General features: G+C 50.9%; 1 protein-coding gene across 1 annotated transcript in view; it reads left to right on the top strand.

The window, feature by feature from the left end:
• Adcy5 (adenylate cyclase 5) overlaps positions 1-26,044 on the top strand; it is a 141,431-nt gene that overhangs the window by 112,327 nt on the left and 3,060 nt on the right. Inside the window, exons 6-19 of the mRNA XM_028752212.1 lie at positions 192-350; positions 1,344-1,485; positions 3,892-4,032; positions 7,920-7,942; positions 8,576-8,720; positions 9,740-9,837; positions 11,188-11,275; positions 13,842-13,958; positions 14,356-14,520; positions 15,822-15,997; positions 17,342-17,371; positions 18,212-18,344; positions 22,631-22,894; positions 23,732-23,936. Coding sequence (XP_028608045.1) covers positions 192-350; positions 1,344-1,485; positions 3,892-4,032; positions 7,920-7,942; positions 8,576-8,720; positions 9,740-9,837; positions 11,188-11,275; positions 13,842-13,958; positions 14,356-14,520; positions 15,822-15,997; positions 17,342-17,371; positions 18,212-18,344; positions 22,631-22,894; positions 23,732-23,936 — 1,886 coding nt within the window. The remainder of the gene's footprint in view (positions 1-191; positions 351-1,343; positions 1,486-3,891; positions 4,033-7,919; positions 7,943-8,575; positions 8,721-9,739; positions 9,838-11,187; positions 11,276-13,841; positions 13,959-14,355; positions 14,521-15,821; positions 15,998-17,341; positions 17,372-18,211; positions 18,345-22,630; positions 22,895-23,731; positions 23,937-26,044) is intronic.

Genomic DNA, 26,044 nt, shown 5'->3' with positions numbered 1-26,044 from the left:
AAACACAAGCTGCCAGTCCCCTTCGGGTTGACCGGTTTAGACTCTATTTAGGCTGGATCAGAGAGAAATGGGTCTTTGACCCCTGCACCTCCCAACTCCCCTTTCACCTCAGCCCCTCCTTCCAGCCTCACCCCTGCTCTGTATGCCTAGCCCCTGACCCTCTCCCAGCCTTACCCCTGCTTCATCCCCAGGTTGGTCCGGGAAGTGACAGGGGTGAACGTGAACATGCGTGTGGGAATTCACAGTGGGAGAGTACACTGCGGTGTCCTTGGTCTCAGAAAGTGGCAGTTCGACGTGTGGTCTAACGATGTCACTCTGGCCAACCACATGGAAGCTGGTGGCAAAGCAGGGTAAGTGGGGGCTGGGGAGGTGCAGGTAGAGACCCAAAGTTCCCTTCCGACTCATTCTCACCCAGGAGAGGCTGTCATGATATGGGATTGGAGGAGGCAGAAGAAGCAGGCACACTGGGGCAGATGGGATTAGAGATTTCATGTGTGTGTGTGTGTGTGTGCGCATGCTCATGTGCACACACATGGAGGGAATGTTGTGACCAGATCCTATGTGATAAATGGTAGCTTGTGAACTGTGGTAGAGAATAGGCTATTTCAGAGGACAGAGACCAGTAACCTACAGGACTCTGGCAGCATCAGCTGGGTGGATATCTGGGCAGGGGTGATGTGGGGAGGACACAGATGTGGGAAGACACAGTGGACAGAAGTAGCTCACATCGTTTTTTAGGGGCAGCCAGAAGAAGCAGCCAGTGGCTAGGAGGGACCTAGGTGTTAGGCTGGGGATTTAGACTCCAGCTTGTGGTGGCAGGAACTATTGCTGGCTTCTGAGCAAGTATGAGGTTTGTGGGGCTGGAGAGATGGCTCAGAGGTTAAGAGCCCTGGCTGCTCTTCCAAAGGTCCTGAGTTCAACTCCCAGCAACCACATGGTGGCTCACAACCACCTATAATGTAATCTGGTGCCCTCTTCTGGCCTGCAGGCATACATGCAGGCAGAACACTGTATACATACTTAGAAAGAAAGAAAGAAAGAAAGAAAGAAAGAAAGAAAGAAAGAAAGAAAGAAAGAAAGAAAGAAAGAAAGAAAGAAAGGAAGAAGTTTGTAAGATCAGAGGCATGTTTCTTAGGTAGGCTGCCAATGGCTCAGTCATGCTAGGTGAGGCTGAGAGGGGCTGGGTGCTGTGGGTGAGCCCGGAAGTGACCTGGGAGTGTCGTTTTGATCACATGTATGGTGGAGAGAGCCATTGGAGCCAGAGATTCTGCTTCGAGGTTTGAATGACATCAGGGCGGGGCTTCGGTTCCCAGCTCAGGCTTTCTGCCCTTCCCCCACTGTAGACGCATCCACATCACCAAGGCCACACTCAACTACCTGAATGGGGACTATGAGGTGGAGCCAGGCTGTGGTGGTGAGCGCAATGCCTACCTCAAGGAGCACAGCATTGAGACCTTCCTCATCCTGCGCTGTACCCAGAAGCGGGTAGGTGGGCAGGGCCTGAGGGGTCAGGAGCTCCTTGGCCTGCTGTCCTCTCCTCTCCTTTCCCTGAGGGAAGTTATTAGTTACCCAGTGTTGCCTCCTGCCTCTCAGAAAGGGCCCAAGTGTTAGTGAGGCCTTGCAGAGCTGATGGAGAGAGGGAATATTTTTCATTCCACTTCAGTTGAAAAAAAAAAAAACCACAACAGGCCTCAGATCAGTGAGCAGGGAAGGATGCCTCAGGGGGCGCGGGATAGAGGTGAGTGGCTGAGGAATCTCTCCTCTGCCTCTGACTAGGTGGTTGTTTGTCTTTTCTCCTCTCTTCCCTAGATGGCTGTCAATTCTCACCCACTTCTTGTTTTTTTCCCATTCCCTTGGTGGATGGATTTGTTGATTTTTTTCCATCCACCTGCATCGACGACGTGTGTCTGTTTACTTTTAAAAATTTACAATATATATGTTTGTTTTCTGTGCATATATGTTTGTGAGAGTGTCCATGACATGTCATGTGTGTGAAGGTCAGAGGACAACTTGGAAGAGTCGGTTCTCTGCTTTCACCATGTAGCGCCCGAGGACTGAATTCCAATTGTCAGGCTTGGCAGCAAGCTCCTTTACCAACTGAGCCATCTAGCTGGCCCCTACATCTTTGTTCCTTGAAACTGTCTACCTTTTCACTTTCTGGTTTCTTTCTTCTTTCCTCTTTGTCTCAGCTGACATCAGCCAAAGGATAAAATGAAATTATTATCAGGCCTCAGTTCTATTTTTAATAGTGTTGTGTTCTGTGTTCTTAATTTTTAAAGCAAATGGGGCATTTTCTGTTTCTCCCTACGTTAGAACACCCTGCTGTGCCCTCCCACTGAGTTTATCTGGTAGCCAGTGTCTTCTGGAAGAGAAAAGCTCCCGTTGCTTAAGGAGTTAATGCAAAAGCAAGACAGCTCTATCTATGTAAGCGCAGTCCAGAGAGACCTGGGTGGAGGCAGTCCGTTTCTAAAGAGATGCAGGGCAGGGAGGACAGTGTCCATCCATCCGGAGGGGGAGAGCAGGAGGACACCTTGATCTGTACCTAAAAGGGGGTCCTAGCTGATCAGATGCTCCAGCTGCAGTGGCAGGGGCAGGGGCAGCGGCAGAGAGGGTGTCGGAGGAGAGCCGCACTTTAGGGCTATCTCCTAAACACATGCTTGTTCACCACCAGAGTGTGAATGAACTGAGGTCCTCTCAGCCCTTCCATTGTCCCTCCTCCCAGTCCCTGTGGCATAGGCTAGCCTTCATCCCGCCTTCCTGCCCTGAGCCCTCTGGGTCTTGGCTCCTCCAGTTGACAGCTAGTACAGAAAGCATGAAGGAGACGCAGACTAATGGGGTGACAGCCCAGACCCTGGAAGTGTGACCAGAAGTGTCCCCCTAAACTCTACATCCAGCATCTACCTCTGATGCCCGTTTAGAATGACAGAAAGACAGACAGATGCTTAAGGAGTGTTTGCCCACGGGTAGCTGGCTGAGTCTCTGTATACCTACAGCTCTGCTTGTCCCTGACTTTTTCCTAACTCCATGGCAGGTGTCTGAGAGCTGCTTTTAGAGCAGCAGAGGCTATTCTACTGATAGATCCTAGAAGTAAATACTGGAAGTCTAGGGCCCTTCTCCCTCCATCAGCCTCCGGATGCCTTCAGCCCAGGTTCTACCCATTCAGGAAGCTATAAGCAGAGCCCTAATAGATGCAGAAGCTCATATTCCAGTGAGCAGAACCTGCCAGGGATGGAGCCCATGGTAGAAGCTGGCCTGGCTACCTGGGAGACTAGAAAGGAAGATGAACCCTCCCGTGGACTACCTCTCCCCTGCCGTTAGAGGGAGGGCAGGCTGCAGGATGCAGACTGTAGCCCATCTGTTAGGACTTCAGGAGCTCAGCCTTCAATGGGGGGGGGGGGGGGGGGGAGAAGGTCGGGATATTGGGGTTGAAAAGTTCCAGGAAGCCGGGCGGTGGTGGCGCACGCCTTTAATCCAGCACTTGGGAGGCAGAGGCAGGCGGATTTCTGAGTTCGAGGCCAGCCTGGTCTACAGAGTGAGTTCCAGGACAGCCAGGACTACACAGAGAAACCCTGTCTCGAAAAACCAAAAAAAAAAGAAAAAGAAAAAGAAAAAGAAAAGAAAAAGAAAAAAAAAGAAAAAGAAAAAAGTTCCAGGATAGAATCTTATGCTCAGACTTGTAGGGATCACTTCTTGTAAGCCACAGGTGTCTCCCACACCTATTTCTTTCTCATGAGACCAGCTCTTACAATTATCTGTGCTAAGCACCCCAGACTTTGGGGATGCAGGTTTCAGGGCTGTGCAAAGACAGCTCTTTCTCACCCTGCTTGGCCAGATTCTTGTTCCTGAGAGGAGTGAGGTTATGCTCACTGAGGTGTCTCTGTTGCTCTTCAGAAAGAAGAGAAGGCCATGATTGCCAAGATGAACCGCCAGAGAACCAACTCCATCGGACACAACCCGCCTCACTGGGGAGCCGAGCGCCCCTTCTACAACCACTTGGGTGGCAACCAGGTGTCCAAGGAGATGAAGAGGATGGTGAGTTTCTGGTAGCAGGATGCTCCTGGGGTGGGGGATGCAGGCTGTCCCCGAGCCTGCTGGGGAATCTAGAAGGGAAGGAATTAGGGGTCACTCTGACTTTAGGCTGGAATATGAAATATCCAACCCTGGACCAGATCGGTTCCACAAGTCCAGCTATCCTATATGGCTTGGGGACATAGCAATAGTGCCCTTCCCTTCCTGGAAGAGCTCGCTGGTTTAGGCTGCTCAGACTCAGCATGCCGCTAGGCCCTCCAGCAGCCTCAGTTCTGACTGCTGAGATGCCATGGAGCTGGGTGGCACTGGCCTCCAGCCTCTTCCAGCCCTTGGGGAATATGCATTCCCCAAACAATTGGAAGCATGTTCCTTATTCCAGGAGCTGCCCAGAAACCATCTCAATGCTTTTTGGCAAGTGCCTGGTGAGGGCCTCATTGCTTTTGTGCTGAGACATACCCTGTCCCCACAAATTCCAATCTTTTAAGGCCATAGGTCATATAGCCACTCAGGGCACCTTGTCTCCTTGGGGGACACATACCCCTAGCTAACCCCAAATATAATTTAGGATATGGTGCTGGTTCATAGAGAACAATTAGGGATGACCAGAAGCCAAGTGACAATGGCAATACTGCTACTTTCTGCCCAGACCTCAGCCCCCACTCCTGGGGACACTGCTCAGGTCAGGAGGGAGGGATAGTGAGGCTCAAGGCTAAGGGCGGGGCTGTAGTCACTGTGAGTTAGCTGGGGCAGCTGCTGGCAATAGTGATCCAGGTGTACTGATCAGTGTAGGTACAGACAGAACCAAGGGTATGAGACAGACAAGAGCCAGTGGCCTGAAAGAAGGGACAGGTTGCGGACTAACATGTACAGCAAGAAAAATGAGAGTCCAGACCTCCATTCTAAACCTGTACACTGTAATTACAAGAGAGAAGTCAGGAGAGGCCTGGTCTTGTCCAAGGCTTAGAACCTGAATATCCACAGACCTGTCTATACCAACATGACCTGCGGGGGGCCTCCAAGTGCTTCCACAAAGCCAAGATCGGGTGTCCACCCCTCCTGTTGTTGCCTTGCTCCAGTAATCTCCCATAGACTCTGATTCTGAGTCCATATGAGTAAAGCTTTGGGGAGTTTGTCTGTCTGTTTATTTGTTTGTTTGTTTGTTTGTTGGTGGTGGTGGTGGTGTGTGTGTGTTTTAGGGTAGGGTAGGGGAAGGACAGAAGGATGGAGGGGAATCTGGAGTAGGAAGAGATAACAGAGGAAGAAGGTGACAGCTAGCAGGCAGGAGAGTAGCCTGGTGGGAATCCACAGTCTCTGGTGTCCTGGAGGTGATTTTTCAGTGACATTCAGAATAACCTGCCACCTCAGTTTTTTCCTAGGCAGTCTGGGCTGTGAGCAGTTCTTAGGCCAGCACATTCATCACTGTAGGACAAGGTGCTCTGGAAGAATTAGCAGGAGGGGCTGCAAGGGGAAGGAATGTCTCCAGAGGAGGCTGCTCTGCAGGGAAGGCTCCTGGGTGTTAATTGTTTCACACAGCAGGGGAAGCAGCTTGAGTAGAACAAGGTGCCCATGCTGACTGGGCACAGTGTTCCCTGAGGACAGTGGCATCAAAGCCTGTTTTCACCAGCCAGTGGGTCCTGTGGGGAGTCTGGGCTGGGGTGGAGACAGTTCCAGCAGCTGTCCTGGCAGCTGTTGGCTTTGGCATTAAACTTTCCAGAAATCTTTGGGGAAGATGTGAAAAGAGCACTTTTACCTGCTCTGGCACATGGGTGAGTTCAAAACCAAAACCCCCAAAACAGCATTGAAAAATACACAAACCCCAAACTAGCCCACTGAAGATGGATGGTTTGGATTCAATGAAGCAGTAACAGCAGGTAGAAAGCTACTAATCTGCAGTCAGCAGTTTTGTTCTTTGGAATGTTTATCGAGCTTTTCCTCGGCTTTCCAAACACTGTGCTGAGCTGGGCTTCTGTGCTTGAATGCACACCTTGCCAAGGCTTTAAGGTTGTGTATCAATAAACGGCTGACAGGGAGAAGTGTGTGGACTGAGCTTGTGTGATTAAGACAAGGACACTGCTTGCCCTGCTGGGACCAGCAGGCCTAGCAAGATGGAGCGATGCTGTCTTCTGGTGAGCTTGGAGAGTGGAGTGTGCCCAGTTCACTAGACAGAGGTTTAGGTGCACAGATGGGTGGGTGGGTGGATGGCTGCACATGCATGCTTGGTGGATCGAAGTGGTAGAGATGGAACGTCTATGGTTCTGTGTCCAGTCCTGAGCCACAGCCCAGTTCTAGCCTGTTCTTAATGGCCATGCTGAGATGTTTGATTGCTAACGATGCCTTCTACCCTGTTGTCAGTGCACAGCACCTTCAGTGGATCCTGCACCGCCTATGCCAACGTGGCAGCCCCCAGGTGCTGAGGTTCAATCCAGCTCTCTTCTCAAAAGAGAAAGTGTGTCCTCCACAGAGGCTAGGAGAAAGGCACGCCAGGGTATTTTTGACCTGTAGAGATGGGCTTCCATATGTACAGTACCACTGTTCCCAGTTGTGTAGTCTGCTTGTTGCTGGCTTACGGGATGGAACTCGGTGATCTGAAGTCTCACAGCAGCGTCTTGTAGACAGCTTGCCTATCCGTCTCTGCTCTGGCTGAACTCATTGAGGTCACGGGAGCACAGGCATTGGGCCTGACCCCAGACAAGACTCTCAGCTGTGTGACACCCACTTCCACAGCTGGGAGACAGGCATGAGATAGGGAGGACCTACAGTCTAAAGAGGGGGTAGGATGATTCTCAGGGGATGAGGAGAAGGATCTGGCTGGTCTGGGCAGGCAACTGACTGATTGGCAGGCCATCCTAGACTGGGTATAGGCACCTGGGTGCAACTTAGAGTGATAGCAGGGAACTCCCTTTGCCCCCCCAGAGGCTGCTGCAGTCCTAGGAACCTTCCATGGCATGGGACCACCATGTCTATTCAGCATCTCCCAGCCCTGGCTCATGAGGAAGTCCTTTTTGGGAGCTGTTAAGCCATGTTCTCATAATGGAGTGGATCATGGATCTGTTTGAACTTCTGCTTCACTCAGCACTTGCCAAGCTCCCCATTTGCTAACTAGTGCTCCCCGTGAGGTGCTCCTCTGTGTTTGGTCTGGCAGTATGTGCTTCACCTGCAGGTCTAGGGCTGTCTGCCTGTCACCTTCACTGCCTCCTATCACCGGGACCTCCTACCCCTAGTCCTGCCATAGTGGTCAGACCCTGAGAGTTTATCTTTTTAGTGATTTCCTCTAAATCGGGCTGTGTGGTTGACATCTGTCTGTGAGGGTCTAACCCTCTCCCTGGGCTTGCAGACTTGTACCACAGAAAGGTACTAGGACCCTACAGGTAGTTATGGGCTCCTTACCTCCTAAATCCAGTCAGCACTAGCCTTGCAAGAACACATTGGTTCCAAGATACCACTTAAGTGGTTGTAGGTAACCAGAGCTGTTTTGGGTGGAAGGCTTCTGGTTTCCTGGAGGTTTTATGTGATCAGTGTGTGTGTGCATGGGTTGGCAAATGTGGACACATGTAATGTTCTGAGCATCTCAGCAATTTCTCTTCAAGCCAAGGCCCAAGAGGAAAGAGGGAAGGTCCAAGAAATATGAGGAGTCACAGTGGGGAGATAAAGGATGCCAGTAGAGAGACTAAGATCCATGCCCCTGGCATCTAGCCTGTGCCATCAGAAGAACCCCCGCTATGTTCACCAAGGGAAGGGAGGAGGGAGCTGTGCCTCTGTTTATCGAAATGAACAATGGCAGAAAGCCATGACATGCAGCCACCTTGGTTGACTCCGTGGCCGCCCAGGCTTGTGTGTGCTCCTTGCTTGCTGGTCTCACGTTCCTCTGTTTCTCTTTCCGTCTCTTTTAGGGCTTTGAGGACCCCAAGGACAAGTGAGTAGTGTGCCCATTTTTTTCCTCCTACCCCCTTGGCTCATTCACGTGACAGCCATTCAGCAGTGTCTGGAGCAGCAGCCCAGGAGGAAACAGACTTTGCTCCCTGGTAGCAGGGCCTGAATGTACCCAGTATCTGGAAGGAACATTCTCTTCCCCCTCTTGCGCTTCCCAGTTCTTACTTGAGTGCCAGAAACTGTACTCAAAGAACAGGTTCTACCTTGAGAAATTAGATTCTTAAATTCAGTACCATAAGCGTGTTTCCCAAGAGAGTCCTACTCCTGGATCAAGTGGCAGAGGGACCACAGTCCCTGTGGGAGGGGTCCCACCCACCAGTCCTAGCCTTAGCTCCAGGAAGGGGAGACAGCTAGAGAGTAAAGAATGAGGCTTATCAGTTGGAATAACAACATCATCTTCAATAATAATCTACATTGGCAGCAGGGTCCTCTGGGCTTCAGGGACCTTCCTGTCATGTGCAGTTAGTTGTTAAAGACACAGCCTGGTCTCAGTCCCTGCTGCCCCTTCCTCTGGGGTCTGCACGTGTCTCTGGCCAGTCTAGATAGCCATGCAGAGCAATCCATGTGACAGTGTCCCTGACTGTCAGCTTGCCTATGTCTGCCCCTGGCTTTCCAGGAACGCCCAGGAGAGTGCAAACCCTGAAGACGAAGTGGACGAGTTTCTGGGTCGGGCCATCGATGCCAGGAGCATCGACAGACTGCGATCTGAACACGTCCGAAAGTTCCTCCTGACCTTCAGGGAGCCTGACTTAGAGAAGAAGGTATGCCATCAGGAGAGAGGGTCCCCGGCAGTACCAAGGCAGGGCATAGGGAGCAGCCCACAGGACTTCCTCTCTCCTCCAGCGCCAGTGTCTTAATCTGTGATGCCGCACCAGAACCCCAGGAGATGGGTTCTGGGGAGATTTCCATGGTTGGAAGGAATACATTTCATCGTTGCTGTGCCTCAGTTTCCTTATCTGGAGATACTTAGCGTACCAGCATCAGGATTAGCGTGAGGAACAGCTGAGTTCTGCCTCTATCTGACGCATACAGCGGTGTCTACCACCCAGGGATTTATTGGAAATGGTAATAATTGCTATGACCATTGAGCCATGCAGTCTCCTGGGGCCCATCAGGACCTCCAGGTGCTGCTTTGGAAGGGCCACAGAAGCTCCATGCCTCACCTTAGATTGTGATTGAAGAGCCTATCCAGCCATCCAGTGAAGTGGTGACAAAGCCACCAGACACTTCCCTTTGTCCTATGTGTCACTATGTCTCCAGATCACTGGCATTAGGTGAGGCAGGCCTAATTAGCAAAGCAAATCTATGGAAAGTAGTCCTGATGGGTGTGTCTCCTTTTGAGGTGAGCCTGTTAGCATTTGTGTGGCTAGTGTCAAGGGTGGAGGCCAGACTGGGACTTGGGACCTTGAGTAAGTAGGAGCTTCCCAAGAGAGTGAGTACTTCCTAGAAGAAGAAACCAGAGCAGTCTGGGGCCCACTCGAGTGCCCTGTGCCCACTCAGGTGCCCTGTGAGATGGTCTGCTGCTGTGACCATTATGAAATATGTCAACCATGGGCCAGCTGGCATAAAGTGTCTCATCAGCAATCCTAAGTCTCTTGATCACTGTCACATAGACTCCACCATATAGGCATCTACACTGGCTGTCCTCTGTGTAAGCCCAGCTCTGGTCTCCATGTGTCATGGAGGGAGGGTATCTTGGGCGATGGGTGACTGGAATTGGCTGGACTGTCGCAGGCTATGGGCGGGTCCGGTAGAGCTCACAGTGCGCGTCTCCTCTCAGTACTCCAAGCAGGTGGATGACCGATTTGGTGCCTATGTGGCCTGCGCCTCGCTTGTTTTCCTCTTCATCTGCTTTGTCCAGATCACCATTGTGCCCCAGTAAGTAAGCTTTCCTGCTCCTGCTGCTCCTTCTGTCTGCAGGATCCCCAGAGTGGGGCGGGAACAGAGGAGGCAGTCTGCTAGCCTGCTCAGGCTGGGAGGCTGGTTTCTTAGTTTCCTCTGTGGGTCTAGGAAATCAGGGGTTCTGCCCCTGGGCTGGGGAGGTAAGTGCTCACACCTAGGTGGAGACCTCACTGGGTACTTCTCAGTTGCACAAGAGACCCCTTTCTATTTGTCACTTCCTGTATACCTGGCTGAGTCACACAGAGCACCTGACACTCTGGCTTCCAGGTGACCTTTGTCTCTTGCAAAAAAACAAAACAAAACAAAAAAACATACACACACACATATGTACACACACATACATTCGTATGTACACACACACACACACACACATATCTTCAAAAGGTAAAGGTTTGTTTGTTTTTTAAGTTTCTGAGAGTATTTCAGAGGAGGGGTTTCAGGAAGGCTTTTCACAAGGAGGCACACCCAAGCTCTGGGGAGAATTGATCATGTCACTAAGAACCACTGAGAGGCAGGCAGAGAGCTTTTGAAGTGAGGTTTAAATGACAGCCATCCACAGGAGTCGCACCTGGGAGAGACGTGTATTGTCCTATGTATGCGTGCATATGTGGGTGTTCATGATGGGTGTGTTTATATGTGTACATCTTAATTCTTTACTATGAAACCACTCGAGCACATGGAAGTCAACTCCCACCCCTAACGCAGAAAAGTTGTTACTATTTTCCAGTATCTTTTTCATTTGCTCTTTCCGATTTTTAAAAATGATCTTACGGACATTTCTCCCACATAAGCGATAGACATCTATTTTAAGCATGTCTTCCTCTTTAAGCATAGTAGCTTACATATCAAATAAAACTAACGTCTCTCCTTAGTACCCAGTCCATATCAAATTTCTAAAACTATTCCCAAATGCCTTCCTAGTTTATAGCCAGGGTTTGCTCTGGACCCATCATTCCACGTGGCTCAGCCTTCTAAGCCTATCTGAGGTGCCCTCCTCCTACACTGTATCCTTCTGTGAATAGCTAAGAGGCAAACTGTTGATCCAGTGTTCTTTAGTTCTCCATTGGCTCCCTGTGGGTAGCTGGCCTACCCATGACGTCCCTCATGACGGTGGCCTGAGGGTGGGATGAGCAGGAGCGGACTGCATTGCACCACAGTCCTGCATGGGCCCTTGAGGCAAGAGCTCTTCATCAGGAAGCAGTCGTGCGGCCCTGGGATCTGGGCCCCGAATGCTGGGCAAGCAGGCTCCTGGGACACAGTGGGGCTTGGGCTTCCTACCAGGAGATTGCAGTTCCTTCTCACCCTTTCTCTCTCCTCCACCCCCAGCTCCCTGTTCATGCTGAGCTTCTACCTGTCGTGTTTCCTGCTGCTGGCCTTGGTGGTGTTTGTGTCTGTGATCTACGCCTGTGTGAAGGTGAGTCTCCATCACATGCCACCCAGAGGGCTTCCTCCCAGTGGCCGAGGCCATTGCTGACACCTGAGCATCACACTTGGCCCAGGGAATGGACATGGGAGTACACGGTACTGGTCCACAACTGGCACTGATGACAAGCCCAACTGGAGACCAGGCTGTTCCTATTGGCTGCCTCATTAAGCCCTTGTTAATCTTTGTAACAAGATTGTCATTGCTGCTTCGGCATCAGATGGGACAAGAGGGCTGCTAGCCAGAGCGGGAGACAGAGGATCGGTCAGTGAGCGTTCAGTAGAGACTGTGTGTGGAAAAGGGATATTGTCTGAGACCAGAGACAAGTCTAGAGCACGCAGATAAGAGATACGGCTCCATCGAGGCACAGAGTTTTAGAATGGCCACGCACTGGACACCGAAGAGCCTGACTTTCTGTTCTGTTTTATCTTGGTTTTCTCTTGGGCATGTCTCACTATATTGAAGGGTGGGCGCTGGCCCTCTTTCCTCAAGGCTGTGACCCTACTGCTCTCAGTTCAGTCAATTTCTGCTTTGGCTGTTGTAGTTGTCAAGGCCTCTCAGCCTGTTTGGTCCTAGTAGACAGCTCACTGTCTTTATCCATGGCTATAACAATAAGGCACCAAATTGTCCCAATAACTAAAAGTGAAAGCAACTCAGTGTCCATCATCAGATGACAAGGCATAATTCTGGCACGTGACCATGATAGACTAGTGTTTGAGCGCATGGAAGAGCCATGTCCTGTCACATGCTGCAGTGTGACTGAGCCTTGGAGACAGTGCTAAGTGAGAGAAGCCAGGTGACCCCGTTCACATACTGTATGATTTCAAATATGGAGTTATCTGTGATTGACAAATTCACAAAACAGAAAGTAGATTAGAGGTGGCCGAGTGGGGAATCAGTGCTCAGTGGGTAGTGTTTCCATGTGAAGCGATGAAAGAGTTTTGGAAATGGTAGCAATAATGGCTACCCAATGTTGTGACTGTAATAAATGCCACATTAAGATGGCAAAATGCGTTGTATTTTCACTACAACAATAATAAAACATTACAATAGACTGAGCATTCTGGCACAGGTCTGTCATCCCAGCACCTGGGAGACTGCAGCAGGAGGATAGAGTTCAAGACTAGTCTGAGCTATGAAGTGATAACTTGCCTTAAAAAAAAAGTCACAATAATTTTTTAAAAGCACACCACAGCTAAAATACTCTTAAAGGTATACTCTTTAAAAAAAATACTCTTATTTTTTTCTAAGTCTCAAAGGAGACTATGTTCTTGGGGGCAGGGCTTGCCTTTTAAATGGACAGGCATGTGGCCTGCCCCCATGCATATGAATGTGAATGCCCTTCAGAGGCCAGGAGCGGGCAATGGATTCCCTGGAGCTCAAGTTACCAAGTTAGTTTCTTTCTTTTTCTTTTGTAGGGTATGGGGTAGGTAGCTTCTGATGTCAACTGTCAGCACTCAGTACTAGGTAACAGACCCTGTGGCCTGGCACACTCTGTTGACATGTCCAGGGATGCTGAGGGCTTGTGGGTTGCTGTGGATGGATAGAGGCCTTTGCCTACTTCCCTTAACCAAAAGATGGACAAACAAAACAGACAGACAGACAGACAGACAGCCTTCAGAGAAGGAGTGTAGCTTGCTCAGAGTCACACAGCACAGACAAACTCAGGGAACAAGCTTCCTGCCTCCTTTCCTTTCCCATACCCTCAAGCCCCCACCTCCTGCCTCCTTTCCTATGCCCTTCCATGCCCCACCCTCTGTCCTTGGAGTTTTCCAAGGTCACTTGCACTCCTGGCAGCAGACAAGCCTCACCAGTAGTAGCTGAGGTAGCAAAGCTAGAGAAGCCCAGGTCACCTGCTTTACTTTGACATCTTTGTGAGCCTAGGTTGTAGGGCAGATGAGGAGTGTGTGGTCTACGTATGACACAGGTCAAGTGTGTCAGATGTGATGACAGGACGGGCTTAGCAGGCTGTCATTTAACCACTAATAGTACAGAGGGTCTTGGAGCAGATATGTGGCTCATCTTACTGGGGACAATATTGGAGGAACAGGGTGAGCCAAATGTCAACTCCTTGGGACCTTCATGCTGAAGAAGATGCTTGTCTAGCGCCCTCTTCAGGCCTCCCTCCCTCCTGTTTCCACACCCCTCTGCCCTTCTGCAGAGCCTCTCTGAATCCCCTTCCCTTTCTCAGGAGGGTCTTGAGCCTCTCAACACCCCCATGGCCCCTCAGCCATCCACTGCTCCTCCCAAGGCCCAGGCTCCCACCACAGGTGATAGGCTTTTCCTCTGCCATTTCCTCTCTGGTCAGGATAGCATCCTTCATCCTGCCTCAGTCACCTGTGTGCTGGGCTCTATTGAGCGTACCTCCGGCCAGTGCTGAGGCTCTGGAGATCTGAAGCAGAGGGCAGTGGAATGAACATGGAGCTACACAGTCCTTCAGGGGTTCAGGAAAGTCTGGGGAGCTATTCCAGGGACAGGGTGTGTCCTCTGAGCTCCATGGCTATCTGAGGGGTTCTAACTGATTTCTGCTTTGTCTCTTCCTCCCTTCCTGCCCTAGCTCTTCCCCACTCCCCTGCAGACTCTCTCCAGGAAGATAGTGCGATCCAAAAAGAACAGCACCCTGGTCGGGGTGTTCACCATCACCCTGGTGTTCCTCTCGGCTTTTGTCAACATGGTGGGTCTCTCCATAGCCTCTCAGTGCCTCCTAGCTCTATGGGTTCAAACCAGTGGGGCCCCATGGCTGACAAGCATAGCAGGGGAGCATCTTCCTGGAAGTTCATGTCCCACCTCAGGCTGGGGTCTAATTTGATTTTCATTAGCATTTCTCACAGGCTTTTAAGTTCCTTGTTTTCAATCTAGAAGGAGCACGGGATGTCTCCAACACAGAATAAAACGGCCCTGCCTTTAGAAGGTGCATGGATGTGCCATCCCTGTAGCCAGAGCAAAGCCTTCCCTCCAGGCACCTCTTTTGTTCCTGGTGTGTGTACAGTGCTGGTCCTGAGACAGGGTGGTCTGGACCCACCCACCATCCTGTGGGATGAGCAGCCTCGGTACCCTCTTCCCTACCCTAGTTCATGTGCAACTCTAAGAACCTGGTGGGCTGTCTGGCGGAGGAGCACAACATCACGGTGAACCAGGTCAACGCATGCCATGTGATGGAATCAGCCTTCAACTACAGCCTGGGCGACGAGCAAGGCTTCTGTGGCAGCCCCCGGCCCAACTGCAACTTCCCAGAGGTTTGAGAGATGGGGACAGGATGTGGGGACGGCAGCAGAGGCAGACAGACATCCTGCCCCTCCTCACTCTGCCCCACAGCTCTGGGCAGCCCAGCAACATTGTAGCCATAGAGAAACCTTCTCCCAGCCCCTACCACACTCAAGCAGCCTCCGTCTGACAAAGGCAGTGTTCACAATGTAGCTGAGGTTTAGGCAGTACTTAAATCAGGTACTGGCTGCTAGAGGCCTTCCCTCCGCAAGATGGGTAGCTGGGACTCTGATACTAGATTATCTGGGAATGGTCTCCCACCTTCTCCTCTCTTAGCTACAGGTGGTGACTTTAGACTGCTCCAGAACCATCTTATCACCAGGGACCTCCTTTACAGTACCTCAGTTGTCTTTTCAAAGCCGGGGACTGCCCACTGCTAGTCACTAACATCTGGCTGCAGCCCAGAGGCAGAGACATTGTGGAAACAGTGAGAGTGGAGAAAACTGAGAAATAATGGTGTTGAAGGGAAAGAACAGAGAACAGATGTTAACATCTGGAATTAGCAGCAGGAGATGAAAGACAGAAGATCAGCTGGTCCAGTCCCTTGGTCAGCAGAGGACAGAGGCACAGAGATCGGAAGAGACTTCTCCAAGGTCATAGGACAGGACCCTGGGGGTCTATCCTGGGAAACCTGACTTACAACCAATGTGTTTGGACTGCAGGAGCTTTCAGACTTTAGGAGGAGGTTTTCTCAAACGTTCCCTAGAGCAGTCTGGGCAGATTATTCTGGTAACACAGTGCTGTGTCTGCAGTCACGAGTGTGAATAGTCACAGAGGAAAGGTAGCACTCATTGCCACATCAGTTAGGTGGGCTAGTTCAGGTGTGCCCCCAGCTGGGTGGGTTCTGAAAACACTCTCAGGTTTTAGAACCATCAGTGTCAGAGATGCAGCTCAGGCTAGGGCCTTTGTTCCCTGCAGTTACCGTTGGTGCCAGGCATAGCCCCATCAGCATCTATGGATGGACATCTATGATTGCAAGCTTTGCTGATGGGGAAACTGAGGCCTAGAGAGGATGAGTCGGGTCAGCCTGAGCTCAGAGCTCTGGCCAGGGTCTGCATCACCTTCCAGGTTCCACTTCGACCTGGAGTCCATCTCCAGCAGCTTCCTAGCCAGGCTGCTGCCATGTCTTCTCACCTCCTGGCTGGCTCCCTTCAGCAGGAACACTCCCAAACTGTGCTCTCCCACCCCGGGTCCCACCCATAGGTCAGGTGAGGGAGGGGCCAGGAAGGGCAAGGGCAGAGCTGGACTCTGACATGGCCGCCTCTCTCTGCAGTACTTCACCTACAGCGTGCTGCTCAGCCTGCTGGCCTGCTCCGTGTTCCTGCAGATCAGCTGCATTGGGAAGCTGGTGCTCATGCTGGCCATTGAGTTCATCTACGTGTTCATTGTAGAGGTGCCCGGCGTCACACTCTTTGACAACGCTGACCTTCTGGTCACCGCCAATGCCATGTATGCAGCACCTTCTTTGCTCCCCTTCGGGGTCTGGGAAAAATCCAGAGTGGCGGGTGTGGCAGGAGCCTGGGTCCTGGCAGCACAGAGAACCTACAAGGAAAATGTCTCCCATCTCCCTAGGCTTGCTTACTGGAGCAGAGCACGCAGGGCCATAGGGTCTCATGTCTTCCTTTCTTCCCTTCCCATGTTGGGGATACTACAGGTGACCAGGCCCCAGTGCCTTTCTGTGTCTTGTCGGCTGGTCTGGTCAGTGCTCACCTTAGGCTTGGGGGCTGAGGAAGGCAAGGATTCTCTAGTTCCTCTTCAGTTCACCTACTCAGGCGTTCATACATTTACTGGGGGCCTATTATGAGCAGATCCAGAACCAGGCAAGGACAGTCAGAGGAGAGCAGGCAATTCTTGAGACAGGACAACACTTGAGAAAGTTAAGGCTGGACGTCAGATTCAAACAAGAATTCAGTGGTGTGGTGGTGTGGGCAGGTGACAGGAAGGCACTGCCATCAGGAATAGACACTCGAAGCTGGCTTTGAACTCCTAATCCTTCTGCTTCCACCTGCCTGGGAGCCAACCTCTTGGCTGCTTTTTCTTTCCCTCCTCTCCCCCTTTGAGCCTCTTCTCTCCCACTATTGACAGTGGAGGCAGGCAGAGAAGGCCTTTGTGTCGAGAGACCCTGGTTTGAGTCCAGCAGTACTATGTAGTAGATAAATAATGCAAGCCATATGCATAATTTCAAATTTTTTCAGTAGCTGTAATTTAAAAGGCAAAAAAAAGTATAGTAGATTTTTTTTTATTATGGTGCTGGAGATTGAAACCTGTTTATACTAGACAAGTTCTGTACTACAGAGCAACACCTCAGACCAAAGGTGCAATTATAATTTTAATAACAACTGTGTATAGCCACTATATTCAAAATATGATCTACAGAACATAAATCATTAATTACTATGCAACTATTTTACCTTTTCCCCAATATATTTATAGTATATTTACTTGCACAGTCTCTTTTAACTTGCTCTCCCCTCATTTCAAGGCCACATCTGGGATGGCACAGCTGCAGGGCTCTCCCCCACCCCTCGAGGACTGCAGCACAGGGCAGAGATGCACAGGTGGACAGATGGGTATGGGAGGAGCAGATGGGGCTAAGAACTGAGCAGCCTTGGTCAGCGTGACCAGATGCTGGCTGGGGTGCACCTTCCACAAGCCTTACTGCTCACGGTGCCCTTGCATGACGAAGGCTGGGCAGCAGTAGCTAGGCAGGAGAACAGAGCTTTGGGGACACAGCCATGGCTGAGAGTCTGGGGTACCTGCAGGCTGAGCAGTCTCCCCAACTTTTCTTCACAGAGACTTCAGCAACAACGGGACCTCCCAGTGGTGAGTAGACCCTTCTGTGATGGGGCCCCATCTTCCCCTTGGCAAATAAAATACATGGGCAGCTACTCTTCCCAGGTAGGAGGGGCCTTGTGACAAGGTGAAGTGAGGGTGGCAGGAACAGTTGAGGAGGCCTTCCCTCCAGGGGCAGCATGGGTTGTAGTCAGACCGTCCCTAGACTGTTTTGACTTCCATACTTGAGGGCGATCTGAAGGCTCCATGGCAGTGTCATCGGGCCTAAGATTACCCTCATTCGGCCTCCACTCTTTCCAAGCCCTGAGCTCCATCCTTTAGATACAGAAATAAGGATGGAGCCTGCTTCCGTTCAAGTACAGGCCAATCATAGGCTCTGAGGCTAGCCCTGGAGGAAGGTGGGCCAGGAGTCAGTCCCAGCATCCAGGGCTTGGGCTTTGTGCTGTACAAGGAGCAGGTTTGGAATGAGCATGTATCTGATTAACAGGAATGACTGTACAGTAACAGCCTCCATGTGGGGAGGCCTCCTGTATGCCAGGTGCCTCAGAGAACAAACTGATAGCAACTGTCACTTTCCCAGTGTCTGGCAATGGGGCATCACCCCATTTTAGCAGTACCCAGAGACAAGGTCATTAGGCTGCTGCCCTATAGGAGAGCTGAGTTCACAACCTAAGGTGACCAGATGGGCTCACTCAATGACAAGAATGTAAGACACAAGGGTAGGAAAACCACTGTCCCCACTGCTGGGAGGCTTCCAAAGGAAGTGCCCAAGCAGCTTGCACAGGAGGAGGTGGGAGGAAGAAAGCCTGGAGTCTTTGGAGCCCACCGAGTGCCAGGGAGAGCTCAGATCTGCTTGCCTCTCACTGACAGCCCTGAGCATGCGACCAAGGTGGCGCTGAAGGTGGTGACACCCATCATCATCTCTGTCTTCGTGCTGGCTCTGTATCTGCATGCCCAGCAGGTGGAGTCCACGGCTCGCCTTGACTTCCTCTGGAAACTGCAGGTGGGTGGCCCTGGACTAGAGCTGCAGGGAAAGCAGCAAACCTCACAGGACTTACTAGACCTTTGGGTGTCCTGGTTTGGGTCTCATCTTATCTGACTGTTGCCCAGTGCCAGGAGGAAGCACCCAAAAAAACCTACTGAAGAAAGCTGGCTTCCAGGCTGGCTGCCTAGACTTTTGATTCTGGCCTCTTCTGTGGCTTAAGTTCAAGTTCAGCCTCCTGGTCTCTCCTGGCTTCTCTCCTATTTTCAGACCATAGCAGACCACTTCTTCCTTAGACTTCTTAATGTCAAGACTCAAGATTTCTGGCTGGAGCCCCTGCTTTTGGTTGGATGCTGCATGCAGGTGGCCATCTGTGTGATCTTTCTGAAGGGTGTGCTCCATGGGATCTGGCTGTCAGGTCCTTGGTGGAGGTGCCCTGAGGTTAGGAGACCCAGGAGCATTGCTGTCTGCTTTCCCTGGGGAATCCCCCTCCTGAAGTCCTAGCTGTCAGTGAGCTGACTACCTGTCATCCTTCTTCTTTGAGGAAGTCCCTAGGTTAGACCTGACTCTGTGGGACCTAGATGGACCATGTCCTTCTACTCTGCTCACAGTTCCACCTCTGTCTTATGGGTCCCCAGGGTGCTTCTCCCAAGATGGTTGCCACTGTGTACCCTGGCTGTGTCATAAAGGCTCAAAGAAGAGCTAGCCTGCTGCTAGCCTGCTGCTAGCCTCTGCTGAGTAGTCTCAACTCCAGCCAGGGTGAAAGCCTGGGATTTAGAAAGGGTGGGAAGTCATGTTCCTATGGGAGCTGAGGCCTCCCAGCTCCAGCAGGCCTGACCCTCCCAGACTGAGTGGCAATCCTTGTCTTTCTGTGGTAACAGGAAGGACTGTGTTGGGGACAAGGACAAAGCTTCTGTTCCTTTGGCCTGAGGCCCTGCATAAACTCAAGCCATTTCAAGCTCCTATTCCTTCACTGTCACCACAGGGCCCTTCCACTCTGTCCCACCTGAGCACAGGAACAGCAGACTATCTTTGCCTTGGAAATCCTCCTTGCCACAGCCATAGTGTCCCTTCCATGTTTTTAGGGTTTTTGGTTTTTGTTTTTTTTTTTTGGTTTGTGTGGGGTGAGTGTGTGTGTGTGTGTGTGTGTGTGTGTGTGTGTGTGTGTGTGTGTGATGTGTGTATGTATGCGGGTGCATAAGTATCTGTGAGTGCATGAGGACCAGTGAGCCCCAAAGATCCACTTTCCTTCACTTTTCAGGTGCTAGGATTAAAAGCTAACCCCTCCATGCTTGGCTTTAAAAACAACCAATAAACCAAACAACAACAAAAACCTGGGCTCTGGGGATTGAACTCAAGTCCTTGTGGTTGCTATGAGGTAAGCACTTTAGGACTGAGCTCTCTCCCCAGCCCTGGGCAAGTTTAAAAAAATCAATCTTCAGCCTACAGAAGAGCTGCAAGAACTACATGATGAGACCCAGAGGTCCCATTCTCCCCCCAACACACACTTGGGTTTTATGCCCATCCGATGTACGCTTTCTGGCACGCAGGCTTTGGATACTCCAATGTCTGCCTTTCAAGCAAAGCCCTGCAGTGCCTCCTGTACCCTCCCTACCAGAGCTCACCATGGCACTCTGGCTTTCCTCATCTTAGAGTCTTAACTAGTTGTAAAGATCTTGTTGGTCCATGTTCTTGTGCAGACATGGGCCATGCATTCTGCAGGAGCCCTGGGAGAGGAGCTGGGCATGTCATGAGGGCAGCCCTGCCTCCCTCCCGCCCTCATCCCACCGTGGTGTTGACCCTGATCACTTGCAGGGATTGCCCTTGACCAAGCTTCTCCCCTATGTATGCCTTTCAATAAGATGCTACAACAGTGTTCTGGTCCTTATAAAACCCTGCATCCACTGATTTCTGGCCCCTGCGTCCACCGATTCTTTCCTGTGTCTGCTCACATAACGATGCCAATCAGTAGCTTGGCATGATGGCACATGCCTACAATCCCAGTACTTGGGAGGCAGAAACAGGAGGGTTGCTGCGGGTTTGAGGCCATCCTAGTCTATATAACAAGTACCAAGCCAGCCATGGCTACATAACAGGATATGTTCTCAAACTGCCCCCACCTGCCAAAGAGAAATGTCAGCTGTGATGTCCCCTGTCTGTCCAGCCTTCTTTTCAGGTGTTATTATACTGCAAGGAGCGGTCCCTGGACACCAATCTGTTTATTCTTCTATACTGTCACCCATTCACAGTCCTGAAGCCCATGGATTATGATAAAATGGCCCTTGCTATTTATTTTCATGCTCACATCGCTGTAGGTTTGGCTCACACACGTTTTGTCAAGCTGGCGGCTGACATCGAATCCATCCCCACCATTCTCTGAGCACTTCACACACAGCAAAATGGTACATAGCTTTTCAGGTACTTTCCTGGCTTTAGGCCAGGACTCTGACTCCTTCAAGGATCAAGGACCTCTGGGTCTCCCTAAGTGGAGAATCGTGTTTAGAAACTGAGATCTGAGCACTCAGGGGCTCACCCAGTCCTCTGTGGATACAGCTAGGAAACGTGTATCAGTGGATATGCACACAGAGTGAACCTCTGCATGCATACATACCGATGTGTCTACACCACTTCAGTTGTTTACAACTTTTAAATTGTGAGCTCCTTCCAGAACCTTCCCTTTGATCTAATGCCTCTGGCTTCTTCCAAGCCTCTTGACTCTGCGCTTGGCAGTACTACCCTGGCAGCCAGAAACCCACCTCATCTTATCTTTCTTAGTGACTGGTGAGCTTGGTAGTAATAGCCCCCCTCCCCCTCAAGATCCCTTTTCTGTCCTTCCCTTCCGTCCCTCTGTTCCCTTGTAATTAGCTCTCTCCACCCTCCACAGAGTGGTCACTTTGTTCTGAGGGATATGGGCTGGACATTGACTCTAGTGTACCCTGCTTGTGTGAGTAGAGTGACTTGTCCTTGTCCCCAGCCTATGTCCTCTTCTTTCCCCTGAAGCTGACCAGCAGGCTTATGATGCTGGCAGGTCTTTCTGTCTCCTGTTCTTCTGGGCCTTTGGGGAGCTGGTAGGACAAGAGCCAGCAAATAACAATAGCAACATGTACGCAAGCCTTGGAAGGAATAATTGCCACTCCTCACCCTTTCACTGCCCTTTGCCTTTGCAGCCCTGGGAAGGGGGGGAGGGTGTGTGCTGAGAACAGGCTCGGAGGCAGGTGTAGGTGGCTCTGTTCACAAGGAGAGACATAGTCAAAGTTCCTATCTCAGTCACCAGGCTGAAGGCTAGGCAGGAAACTGGTACACACCGTTGGACTTAGCTGGCTGCTCAGGTGGCAGGAGGAGGATGGAGGTGTGCAGAGGTCCCTAGGTCTCAGTGTAACCTGAGTCCTCCCAACCACAACTCCAGTGGTTCTGAGAGTCACCCAGCTGTGGAGGTGAGATCCTCTCCCCTGGTGTTCCCAGGCCTTTTGCCTTGGGACTCTCCATCCCCTCTGCCTTGGGAAGGTCTGCTAGCTCCTTCCCTTGGACAGAGACGCTGGCTGGGTCTTTTAAACATCCCTGCTAGCGATACTTTCTCTGCCTGCCAGCCCACATAGCCACTCCCAAGAAGGGGACGATTTTGTCTGCCATCAAGAGCCAAGGAGGATCCAGCTGACTCCACTCTGTAATCTATAGATGCCACTCTGGTCAAGTGGCTCCTCCCACACCTCGTGCATAACCACCTCTCTGCTTCAGCCTCATGTGGCCCACCATTACCTCATTCGAGAGCTTAGCACTGGAAGTTAAGGGGCCACAAACTCCATCTGCAGACCCAGGACCCAAACTGGGGAACCAAACTCAATGAGGTGACATGCCCTCTCCACCCTGTCCCTGGCATCATTACTGCTAGCCTTGGCTAGCTCCAAAACAAGTCTCCTCTGATGGGAAGCAGACATGGCAGGACCTGGGCCAAGTTCCTGAGGGACCAGTCCGGTAGAGTTGTTCTGGCAAGCTGTTTTTCTGATTGCATTTCCTAATCTAGAGAAAATGCAGAGTTAGGGCGTGGTGGAGGCTGTTTGGGGTGTGGATTTGGGTCACTTCTCTTCTCCACTGCCAGTTCATCTAGGGGAGACCTGTGCTCCCTCTTTGCTCCCCTCCTCCTTGTGTGTTGTTTGCCAGGGATTGTCGCCTACTCCTGTTTCTTCTCATGGTCAGGCATGCTGTTTGGAGAACATGTGGAAGCAGGCAGCTGTGAGGGGAGGCAGCTGGCACTAGTTGGCAGTGTTCAGGGGCATTTGGTGTCCTCTCACTGGGTCTTCTGTCCCCAGGCCACAGAAGAGAAGGAGGAGATGGAGGAGCTGCAGGCCTACAACCGGCGCCTGCTGCACAACATTCTGCCCAAGGACGTGGCTGCCCACTTCCTGGCCCGTGAACGGCGCAATGATGAGCTGTACTACCAATCCTGCGAGTGTGTGGCTGTCATGTTTGCCTCCATTGCCAACTTCTCCGAATTCTATGTGGAGCTAGAGGCCAACAATGAGGGCGTCGAGTGCCTACGGCTGCTCAATGAGATCATTGCCGACTTTGATGAGGTGCTCCTGGGGCCCCTACATGTCCCTCCTGTCCCCCTTCTCCATCTGCCAGAGGCTCTGATGGCAGGAGCCTGGCTATCTCCCAGGTGCCATCATAGCTCTTGGCACCAATTACAATGAGATTACTAAGGCCTCATACCTTAAGTGTCCTGCCTGAGGAGCTGGCGGTTCTGCCCACTCTATGAACTTGAGCCACTGTGTGGCCCCAAGGCAGAGATGGCCCATTGTCTGTCAAGGGCTTTGAGAGCGGGGAGAGCCTGGGCAAAGAAAGAAGGCAGGCAGGAAAATAAGACATTGTTTCAAGTATTCCTTAAACCCTTGCTGAGTACCCAGTGTGTGCAGGCCAACAGGGAAGGCTTCATCATATCAGGAGTGGGGTACAATCCAGAGGGATGTATATACAGTACTTGAAGTTCTGCTGCCCTAGAGGATCCAAATGACTAGAATTGGGTGAAGGTATCTGTGAGCCTTCCAGAAGCCCCAGGATAGAAAAAAAGGTGACTTGCTAGATAAGGCTGGGGAGAGTTCATCGGTGGAGGAACGTGAGACTCCCTTGTAAAGGGCATGAGACCTGGCAGTGATTGGTGACCTTGTCCTCCAGGGCTCTGGGTGTAAGGAGAAGCGGGTAGGTCATGGGCCCTACCTAATGGAGTGGTGTGGTGGAGGCCCAGTTTTGCCACAAAGCCTTGAGCACCTCACTGTAAACTGATGCCCCAGCTGTGTGAGGCAGGGACTCCCAAAACCAGGCTTCTGTGCCTCCTTCCACCTTCCCATCCGTCCCGTGAACTTCAGTGACCTAGCTGCGTGGTGACTTTGGTCTGAACCCCTTCTCTCTAGATCATCAGTGAGGATCGGTTCAGGCAGCTGGAAAAGATCAAGACCATAGGTAGCACCTACATGGCTGCCTCTGGTCTCAATGACTCCACCTACGACAAGGCCGGCAAGACCCACATCAAGGCTCTCGCGGACTTCGCCATGAGGCTGATGGATCAGATGAAGTACATCAACGAGCACTCCTTCAACAACTTCCAGATGAAGATCGGTGAGAGAGGGGGCTTGTGGGTAGGAAGGGCTCTGAGAGCTCTTCCATGCTCCACCCCCGTCTGTTGTCTGTCTAACGGCAGGAAGCAAGTCTTACTCCAGACTTCATTCAGGAAAAATGAAAAGTAGTCAAACTGCTTGCTACATTTTTATACAAAATGTGCAGATTAGCATAATTGCACCTTTATTATAAACAGTTTGAACAGATACTCTGCTAGTAAAATGAGTAAAGTAGAATGCTTTATGAAAATTATCAGACGATTATCTGACAATGATTTTATTTCATCTTTTTCTGGCGTTGAAACAGGAACTCTTGACGGTCTTCCTGTCTCGGCCTCCCATGTGCTGAGATTATGGATGTGAGCTACAGTATATGGCATGGTTTAGCTTTTAAAGCAGAGTAATTCTTTAAAAATATTTCTTGTATGAGTTCTGTTACATACATGTTTATGCACCAAGTGTATGCCTGGTGCCTGCAGAATCTGGAAAGAGGGTGTCAGATCCCTGGAACTGGAGTTACAAATGGTTGTGAACTGGATGGTGAATGGGTGCTGGGTATTGAACTCAGGTCCTCCAGAGGAACAGCCAGTGCTATTTATCTCTGTAGTCCCTAAAGCAGGGTAATCTTAAAGCAAGCGGGCAAGGTACCACTGAGTTCTCAGTGTGAGCCCTAGCAGCTACTCTGAGAGCTGGGTGGTCCACACACACTTGGGTAGGCAGTAGGGAGGGTGCCAGGCTTCACTTGACTGCATCTCGTGCGTTTGTTTCCAGTACTGAGCATTGGACCCAGAGTCTCATGTCTTTCAGACAAATGCTCTACTGAGTTATACCTTTGGGATCCATCATTGGCAAAGGGAGCTTATTTACTTATTTTGTGTGTGTGCATGTGGAGGTCAGAGGATAACCTACAGGAATCAGTTCTCTCCTTCCTCCACCATGTATGTCCTGGAGATTGAGCTCAGGTTGCCAGGCTTACCCTAACCATTTTATCCAACTCTCCAAAAGAGCAGAAAGAACAGTACAGAGAGAGCAAACACCCATCTTTGAGCTCACCCCCCAAACCCCGCCCCATCCGCAGCTCTGAGTGCCCTGTTCTAGAAGGCACAGGGCTACTCTGCAGCACATTTCCCTCGCTGCTGCTCACTCTCAATAGCCGTTCATTTTGTTTGCTAAGGGGACGGAGTTGAGGGCAGTCTCCCTTCTCTTGAGGTTTGTAGCAGTGGGAAACGTTTTCTAAAACAGTAGGCCTTTGTTCTAGTCAAAAGTTTCATGCATTATCAACTCCCTGACTATGGCTCAAGTCATAAATGATTCACATGTCTTTTTTTTTTTCAGTAACAGTAATTCACAAAAATACTGGCATTTCAATTCTCAAAATTAGCACATTAGATTGAAATATTACATCACTTAAAACCAATATTGTGATCCTTAATGTCCCCAGGAGATATTTTGTTCTGGCCCAAGTGTCGGGAATTGGGCTATCCCTGAATAGGCTGCTTATTTTGCCCTCTGGGCACAGTGGTTTGTGAATTGGATTTAACTGCTGTAGGTCAGGCATCTGCTGTAGCCCACACATGCAGCATGTGCCTGTGTTAACTCTGCCCTTTCTTTCATGTAATGTTGCTCCACTCACCCTGCTACAGTCCTTTGTAGTCTCCTGGTAACCCGTCTCAACAACTGGACTGGACCAGACTGGGGAGGGGATGACAGACTCTTCCAGCGGGCAGCTAAGCATTTTTGGTGGCATGGTCTCTGGAACAGAAGCCATCTGAGCCCAGTGTGGTCAGCAGTGTGGTCAGTCTAGCATAGAAATAGCATGTGGGCTTAAAAAGCCACATGTGCTATGACGGGATTTGGAAGTGGACAAAACTGGGACAATGGATTGGCCTAGGAACAATGGGCTAGGGAGGAAGAAAGAGGGGGAGTAAGCTTGCGCTGTCCTCTGAGTTGGTGCTGAAATATGTCATCAAGAGGGAAGAATAAGAAAAAAAGGCATTGGGCAGCTGGAGATGGCTCAGTGGTTGGTTAAAGAACACTTACAATGTACCCAGCACCCAAGCCCACCAAGCCACCCTTAACTCCAGCTCCAGGGTATTGAGATACCCTCGT

Source organism: Grammomys surdaster, unplaced genomic scaffold (assembly GCF_004785775.1).
Source record: "Grammomys surdaster isolate TR1022 unplaced genomic scaffold, NIH_TR_1.0 125889, whole genome shotgun sequence".
In the NCBI taxonomy this organism is placed as follows: domain Eukaryota; kingdom Metazoa; phylum Chordata; class Mammalia; order Rodentia; family Muridae; genus Grammomys; species Grammomys surdaster.
The sequence above is the reverse complement of the archived record's forward strand: the minus strand, read 5'-3'. Positions and strand labels throughout refer to the sequence as shown.